This window comes from Pan paniscus, chromosome 19, assembly GCF_029289425.2.
Source record: "Pan paniscus chromosome 19, NHGRI_mPanPan1-v2.0_pri, whole genome shotgun sequence".
Lineage (NCBI taxonomy): Eukaryota > Metazoa > Chordata > Mammalia > Primates > Hominidae > Pan > Pan paniscus.
This window is the reverse complement of record NC_073268.2, coordinates 76677986-76687007: the sequence shown is the minus strand read 5'-3', so window position 1 is coordinate 76687007 and position 9022 is coordinate 76677986. Positions and strand designations below refer to the sequence as shown.

Here is a 9022-nt window from a genome sequence, read left to right as displayed (position 1 = left end):
TCCTTTTTGTTACATTTTATCAGGTAGGCATCTTTGTTTACCCATTTTTATGCACTCTTTATTAAGTAATTTTTTTCTTTCCTCAGTGATCTTAAAATGCTTCTTTTGTCATACATTGATATTTATATACACTAAGGTCTGTTTTTGAACTTTGCATTTTGTTCTGTTGGTTGGTCTATCTTCATAACTGTATAATACTGTTTTAATTGTATTTTATTATCTGTTTTTATATCTGGTGGGCGATAATTTGCCTACTTCTAGAAATAAGCTTGTTTTCCCTTTTGTTTAAGGTAGGAACAGCTAAAAGTAGTTGATATAGCCCTTTAATAGCTTCATTATGCTACGGGTACATAATATAAACTAAAATAAGTTTTAAAAATCTTATATGAGAATCATTACTGAAACAAAAAGTATCAGTTTCCTCTCTTCTAAGCTCTGTTTCATAAGATGTTTGAATCTATGAGGGGATTAACCTTTAAATCTTCTATCATTTCTATAAAAATATTTTAAATTGTCCATTTAATACTTTTAAAAATTTCCTTTTATATTATCTTCAAGAGGCAATATAGGGTAAGTTGTTAAGAACATGGATGTAGGGACAGACTGCCTGGGTAAGATTCCTGCTTTGCCCATCCTAATTATATGATTTTGAGAATGTTATTTAACTGTATATGACTCAGTTTCCTCATCTGTAAAAGGATAAAATGAATAATTTATGAAAAGCACTGACAACAGTGCCTGACACATAAAAGATCTCTATATGATTAGAAGTTATTTTTATTCTGGATTGGTATCCAAAAACCCCTTTAATTCATAAAATGTCTTAATTTCAGGCCGGGCACGGTGGCAGACACCTATAATCCCAGCACATTGGGAGGCTAAGGCAGGTGGATCACCTGAGGTCAGGAGTTCAAGACCAGCCTGGCCAACATGGTGAAACCCCATCTCTACTAAAAATACAAAAATTAGCTGGGCGTGGTGGCGGGCGCCTGTAATCCCAGCTACTCCAGAGGCTGAAGCAAGGGAATCACTTGAACCTGAGAGGTGGAGGTTGCAGTGAGTCAAAGTCACGCCACTGTTCTCCAGCCTGGGCAACAAGAGCAAAACTCTGTCTCAAAAAAAAAAAAAAAATTACTTTGCATTTTTTAGATAAACTTGGTAAGGATGAGTTGAAACAAATTACCCTTTCCCGTCAATTTAAATGTGAGCGCATTTTAACTAGAGAAACTCATGCCTGTAATCCCAGCACTTTGGAAGGCTGAGGCGGGCGGATCATGAGGTCAAGAAATCGAGACCATCCTGGCTAACATGTTGAAACCTTGTCGCCACTAAAAATACAAAAATTACCTGGGTGTGGTATCCCGCGCCGGTAGTCCAGGCTATTCGGGAGGCTGAGGCAGGAGAATCGCTTGAACCCAGGAGGTGGAGGTTGCAGTGAGCTGAGATCATGCCACTGCACTCCAACCTGGTGACAGAGTGAGAGACTCTGTCCCAACAAAAAAAAAAAGAAAATTTAAACAGCCAAATATCAAATATAGACTCTCATTTAGTAGGATACACCAGTTTCAGTCATTAAAGGAATACAGTGAATTGTAAGATAACATAAAATTTTGTTTTTAGGCAAAGTAGTTGTATAACTTGTTTTTGTTTATTCTTTTTTTGTTTTTTTTGAGACAGAGTTTTGCTCCGTCACCCAGGCTGGAGTGCAGTGGCGCGATCTTGGCTCCTTGCAACCTCTGTCTTACGAGTTCAAGCGATTCTCTCCCAGCCTCCCGAGTAGCTGGGATTACAGGTGCCTGCCACCATGGCCTGTTTAATTTTTATATTTTTAGTAGAGACAGGATTTCTCCATGTTGGCCAGTCTGGTCTCGAACTGTTGACCTCAGCTGATCCACCCCCCCCCCCTTGGCCTCCCAAAGTGCTGGGATTACAGGCATGAGCCACCATGCCCAGCCTGTTTATTCTATTTTTAAAAAGAAATTCTAAGCCTTAAGTTTGATAATGAAAAGTCAGTCATTTTGGTAAGAAGCTATGATTGTTGTCTTAGTGTTTTTGGAGTGTATGTTTGTATTTATTTTGGTAACTGTTGTGTCGCAAATCAGAAATTTATCACCTTGTTAAGCCCATGTTATAAGAATGTGGTCGTAAGTTCTCAGCTTTATTTTCCCTGAGTTATTCTGTTTTGGTTGTCAAGTAAATAAGACAGCAGTTAATAGTAGTGAATTTTACAGCATGCATTCCCAGAAGCTCTTACTTTTCTATAGCAGAAAACAGAGTCCTCTATAAGGATAGCAAATATAGGCTGAACGCAGTGGCTCACGCCTGTAACCCCAGCACTCAGAGAGTCTGAGGCAGGAAGATCACTTGAGCCCAGGAATTTGAGACTGCAGTGCTGCATTGAGCTATAATTGTGCCACTATACTGCAGCCTGGATGACAGAGTAAGACCATTAAAAAATAAATAAATAAATAAAAATAACAAATCTTTCCTGCTGAAGGTTTTAATGTTAACATAAATGTCTAACTATTACATGAAGATAACATTTCTGCCTTTCCTTCGTGAGCATGTGGTGGTCCCTGTCCCCTCTCCCCTCCAGCAGTTACAGATTTTTTGAAGCAGTCATTATGGATTTGTATTAATATATTTACCTAATTTGACCTGACCTCCATTGTGACTAGTGATTTATGCCCAGGAGTGTGCTGAGGTTTTATTATGTTTTCCATGCACCAAGTAAACTGGCCCATTTGGAGAGTGACCTTGTCTTCTTTATGAAACCCATGTTCTCATCAACTGAGCTGTTAAATGCCTGTAATATAAAGTCAAATAAATCCTGCTTTCTAAGGCACTGTATTATTTATATAGCATGTGTAAATTTAGAAGCATTTGGTCTTGAGGTCAGGAGTTCAAGACCAGCCTGGCCAACATGTCTCTACTAAAAATACAAAAAAAAAATTAGACATGGTGATGCATGCCTGTAATCCTAGCTACTAGGGATGCTGAGGTAAGAGGATTGCTTGAACCCGGGAGGCAGAGGTTGCAGTGAGCCGAGATTGCACCACTACACACTCTTGGGTATTGTATCGCCTGGGCAACAGAGCAAGACTGTCTCAAAAAGCATTTGGTGACATTGAGGCGGGGTTGCAGGGAGGGACAATAGTATTTGTCTTTCTGTTTATTTATTTATAATTTTTTTGAGACAGGGTCTTACTCTCACCCAGGCTGTATTCTAGAGACAGGGTGTCACTATGTTGCCCAGGCTGGTCTCCAACTCCTGGGCTCAAGCAGTCCCCTTGCCTCAACCTCCCAAATAGCTGAGACTACAGGTGCATGCCACCACACCTAGCGAATTTATTTATATTTTATAAATAGGGTCTTGCTATGTTGCCCAGGCCTGTCTCAAACTCTGGCCTCAAGCAATACTCCCTCCTTTGCCTCCTTAGTAGCTGGAATGACAGGATCAAACCACAGCACCCAGCCTTAAAATGTTATTTTAAATTGTAGTTCTAAAAAGTCAGAATGTATAAACGATTATGGCATAATTAGAAATCCTGCCATCCTGTATTACTGTTGACATGCTCTACTATTGGTGTGTTTTTGACGTGTTATAACCAGGACTGAACTGAGATTTTTGAGGTGACCATATTGACCAGCTCTGTTTTCTGGACATTATCTTTGCTATTATTTTGATAATTTTACATCGGCTCTCCAGTTTTGTTTAAGTAAAAAAGTTAACAGTTTAACATGATTTTTATCTGTATTTAATAAATACATAATTATACAGCACTTTGTAGTACTTGCCATGTTCCAGGTACTGTTCTAGGTGGTTTACAAATACCAATTTGTAACGATTATATGCAACTATTAAAATATTTTTATATGAATTGTAGAAATTTGTTAGTGTTACATTTCTCTTAACATAAGCATCTTTCCTGAAATTAATCAAATTACATTTATCAAATATGATTAAAGTAAAAAGAAGAATTAAATTGCAAAATTTTTAAGTCATTTGTTTTTTATTTCAGCTTTACCAACAGGGACGCTTATGTCAACTGGGCAGTGAATTTTGTGAATTGGAAGTTTTTGCTAAAGTACTGAGAGCTTTGGATAAAAGGTAAATTCTTTTTTAAAAAATTGTAAAATATACATAACATAAAATTTACCATTTTAACCGAATTGAGTGGCATTAAGTATATTCACATTGTGGGCTGGGTGCTGTGGCTTACGCCTGTAATCCCAGCACTTTGGGAGGCTGAGGTGGGCAGATCACGAGGTCAGATCGAGACCTTCCTGGCTAACGTGATGAAACCCTGTCTCTACTAAAAATACAAAAAATTAGCTGGGCGTGGTGGTAGGCGCCTTAGTCCCAGCTCCTTGGGAGGCTGAGGCAGGAAAATGGCGTGAACCTGGGAGGCGGAGCTTGCAGTGAGCCAAGATCGCGCCACTGCACTCCAGCCTGGGTGACAGAGCAAGACTCCGTCTCAAAAAAAAAAAAAAAAAAAAAAGTATATTCACATTGTGCAACCATCAACACCATTCATTTCCAGAACTTTTTCATTACCCTGAACAAAAACTCCTTACCCGCTAAATAGTAACTCCCCATTCTCTCTTTCCCTTATCCTGTGTAGCCACCATTGTACTTTAGATGAGTTTGACTTCTCTGATTTCCCATATAAGTGGAATCCTTATAATGTTTATCCTTTTGTGTGTATTGTATTTCATTTAGCATAATGTTTTTAAGGTTTATCTATGTTGTAGTACAAGTCAGAATTTCATTTCTTTTTATGGCTAGATTATATTCCATTGTGTGCATATACCACATTTTGTTTATCTATTCATCTGTCAATGGATATTTGGGTTCTTTCTACCTTTTGGCTAGTGTGAATAATACTGCTGTGAACATGAGCGTAGAAATATCTCTTCAAGCCCCTGCCTTCAGTTATTTTGGTTATATACTCAGAAGTTGAATTGCTGGATTATATGGTAATTCTACTTTTGTTTATTTTTTAAGAGACTTAGTTTCACTATGTTGTACAGGCTGCCCTCGAACTCCTGGGCTCAAGGGATCCTTGTTTTTCAGCCTCTCTGCTAGCTGGGACTAAAGGCGCTATGCCACTGCACCCAACTCCTATTTCCAATTTTTTTGAGGAACTGTCATACTGTTTTCCATATTTTTTTTTTTTTGAGACACGGTCTTGTTCTGTTGCCAGGATGGAGTTCAGTGGCATGTTCGTAGCTCACTGCAAACTCAAACTCTCCTTGGCTCAAAGCCATCCTCCCACCTCAGCCTCCTGAGTAGCTGGGACTATAGGTGCATGCTATCACACCCAGCTAATTTTTTTATTTTTAGTAGAGATGAGGTCTCGCTGTGTTGCCCAGGCTGGTCTCGAACTCCTGGGCTCAAGTGATCCTCTTGTCTCAGTCTTCCAAAGTGCTGGGACATAAATTTCATTTTTAGGTTACTTGTTTTTTAAAATTCCATTACACCTCTTTTTAATGCATGAAGTTACGTTTATTTTTGACTAATTTCTTATGTGGTTTAGAAATTATTTCATAAATATTATATCAGAAAATTTAGAGTGGATAAAATAATTTTGCCTCATAAGTATAGTACCAATGTAAATCTATAAAGTTGTTTCATTGAGAAATTGTCTCAATTCATTTTTCCATATACCTGGTATTATTTCACTATGAATTATGTTTATTTGCAGTTGTTACCAGAACCCCTGTCTTGTCTTTTTCCAGTCACTACTTCCCCTCCCCTAGGGTAACCACTAGATTCATTTTATGTATTTTAGAACATATTAAATAAAATTATACAGTTTGTGCCCTTTTGTGTCTGGCTTTTTTCCCCCCAGTATTGTTTTATGAGAATCACCTATGTTATGTGCAGTTACAGTGTGTTCATTCTTGTTGCTGTATATATATATGGTGTTTTATTATGTGAATACAGTATTATTCATTCTATTATTGATGGACATTTGGGCTGTTTCCACTTTTTAGCTATTATAACTCTTGCTGCCCTAAACATTCTTGTAAATGTTTTTTGGTGAACATATGTATGCATATCTATTAGATACATACCTAGAAGTAGAATTTGAAAGCAATTTAAGACAACTCAAGAAGTCTTTGCCAGCATCATAGAGAATATAGTAAAAATATTGTGGCAGTAATTGTACAACCCAAACAGAAGCTTGGTGACAAAGAGAAGATAATTTGTTCTGCCTCCTTCTATCCCCTTTGGAAAGTTAACACTTTGGTAGTTTAGCTTTTTGAGTTCAAGAAAGGGAGATTGAATTCATCTTCCCGTTTTAAGTATCATCATGTAGTAGTAGTAGCTACAGATCTGGCTTTTCATTGTACTTGCTGTTCTTTTTTTTTTTTTTGGAGCCAGGGTCTCACTTCCATCACCCAGCCTGGAGTGCAGTGGCAAGATCATGGCTCACTGTAGCCTCGACTTCCAGGGCTCAGGTGATACTCCCAAGTAGCTGGGAATACAGGCATGCCCCACCACGCCTGGGTAATTTTTTGTATTTTTAGTAGAGATGGGGTTTTGCCATGTTGCCCATGCTGGTCTCAAACTCCTGAGCTCAAGCCATCCACCTGCCTTGGCCTCCCAAAGTGCTGGGGTTACAGGTGTGAGCCACCATGCCTGGTCTGCTTGCTGTTCTCTTTAGTGTTCTTCCCTAAGTTTAACTGCCATTTTATTTCCTAACCCACATTTCTAGGAAAATAAGAATATAGTTTCACAAAATACTGCTGATCTCTAATAAGAATCTTACCAAGTTGTTAGCATTTATTCAACAAATTAAATAAATACTTGCTGAGTGCCTAACATGTTCCAGGTACTGTTTTATTTTAAGTTTTTGGGGGTACATAGTACATACCTATTAGGTGCATATATTTATGGGTTACATAAGATACTTTGATACAAGCATGCAATGTGTAATAATCACATCAAGATAAATGAGGTGTTCATCACCTCAAGCATTTATTCTTTGTGTTACAGACAATCCAGTTATATTCTTTCAGTTATTAAAATGTAGAACTAAATTATTTTTTACTATAATCCTGTTGTGTTAGCAAATACTAGATTTTATTCTTTCTATTTTATTGTACCCATTAACCATCTTCATTTGCCCCCCCCCTCCCAGTTACCCTTCCCAGCCTCTGGTAACCATCCTTCTCCTCTCTATATCCATGAATGCAATTATTTTAATTTTTAGCTCCCACAAATAAGTGACTACATGCAAAGTTGTTCTTTCCTTGGCTGGCTTCTTTTACTTACCATACAGTTCCATCCGTGTTGTTGCAGATGACAGGATCTCATTCTTTTTTATGGCCAAATAGTACACCATTGTGTATATATAGCACATTTTCCAGATACTGTTTTAGATGCTGGGGCCATAGCAGTGAGTAGGATCCACAAGGTCCCTTCCTCATGGAGTTTGTATTTTAGAGAGAGATGATAAGATAATAAACAAGTAAGTCAGCTGGGCGTGGTGGCTCACACCTGTAATCCCAGCACTTTGGGAGGCCAAGGTGGGTGGATCACCTGAGGTCAGGAGTTGAAGACCAGCCTGGCCAACATGGTGAAATCTCGTCTCTACTAAAAATACAAAAATAGCTGGGCGTGGTAGCTCATGCCTGTAATCCCAGCTACTCGGGAGGCTGAGGCAGGAGAATCACTTGAACCCGGGAGGCGGAGGTTGCAGTGAGCCAACATCACGCCGCTGCACTCCAGCCTGGGTGACAGAGTGAGACTCTGTCTCAAAAAAAATAAAATAAGTAAGTAAACAGCATGATTTCAGTGTTCAAGGGTAACTTTGAAATGTGGCCTGTGTGCTAAGATTATAGAGAAACTTCTTGATTAGTTGATTAAAGTTAGGCTGTAAAAAAAAATCTAATAAATAAGAACTTCTCATTTTGGTAAAAGAAGACTAGAAAAACTTTTAAAAACATTCCTTACTCTAAAGAAAGGATAGCTTTTGGGGATTTGAATCTCTCTAGGTAGTTTTAAACGTGGCTGTTGTAAAGATTTAGTGGAATACCTCTTTTTCATCTCTTAGGTTATCTTTCACCAAGTCCAAATCCTTTGGTAAGTGTTTTATGTATTTGTGAAACTAAAAGCATGTAATTTGACCTTTTTTTCCTTTACCCAAAGCAGTGACTCTTACAGTTTTGTTTAAAAGGTTTTTTTTCTATTGAAATGTGATTCACACACTGTAAAATTCACCAATTTAAATTCTACCATTCAACTATTCACAAGATTTTGTAACCATCACCACTGTCTAATTCTAGAAAATTTGGTCACCACAAAAAGAAATCATTAACAGTCAACTCCATTTCCTCTTGGCTGACCATTTCCTCAGTTAACAGTAACTTTTTCCTCAGTTTCTAGCTGACCATTAATCTACTTTCTGTCTCTATGGATTTGCCTAGTCTAGATATTTTATATAAGTTGATTCTTATATGGTCTTTTGTGACTGACACTTAGCATAATATTTTTAAGGTTCATTCATGTTGTTGCTTGCATCAGTACTACTTTCCTTTTTTATGGCTGAATAATTTTCCATCGTAAGGATAATACTGCATTTTGCTTATCCAGTCATCTGTTTATGAACATTTGAGTTGTTTCCACCTTTTGGCTATTATGAATAATGCTGCTGTGAATGTGGTTGGACAGTATTTTGTGTGTATATAGTCTCAATTCTCTTGAGTATATACCTAGGGTGTATAATATGGTAACCCTATGATTAACTTTTTGAGGAACCACTACACTTTTTCACAGCAGCCATATCATTTTATAATCCCACCGCCAATGTATGAGGGTTCCCGTTTTTTCACCTCATGACAACACTTCAAAAAAAATTATAGCAGGGTGCAGTGACAGGCATCCATAGTCCCAGCTACTGTGGAGGCTGAAGCAGGAGGATCTTAATTGAGACCAGTTCAAGGCTACAGTGAGCTATGATCATGCCACTTCTCTCCAGCCTGGATGACAGAGCAGGTCCTTGTCTCTAAA

At 38.0% G+C, this 9022-nt stretch overlaps 1 protein-coding gene across 2 annotated transcripts in view; it reads left to right on the top strand.

Annotated features, from left to right (window-relative positions):
* Nucleotides 1–9022, top strand: part of APPBP2 (amyloid beta precursor protein binding protein 2) — an 83267-nt gene that overhangs the window by 21552 nt on the left and 52693 nt on the right. For both annotated transcript variants that reach the window (XM_003814464.5, XM_063599302.1), the window contains exon 2: nt 4023–4111. In XM_003814464.5, coding sequence (XP_003814512.1) covers nt 4023–4111 — 89 coding nt within the window. The remainder of the gene's footprint in view (nt 1–4022; nt 4112–9022) is intronic.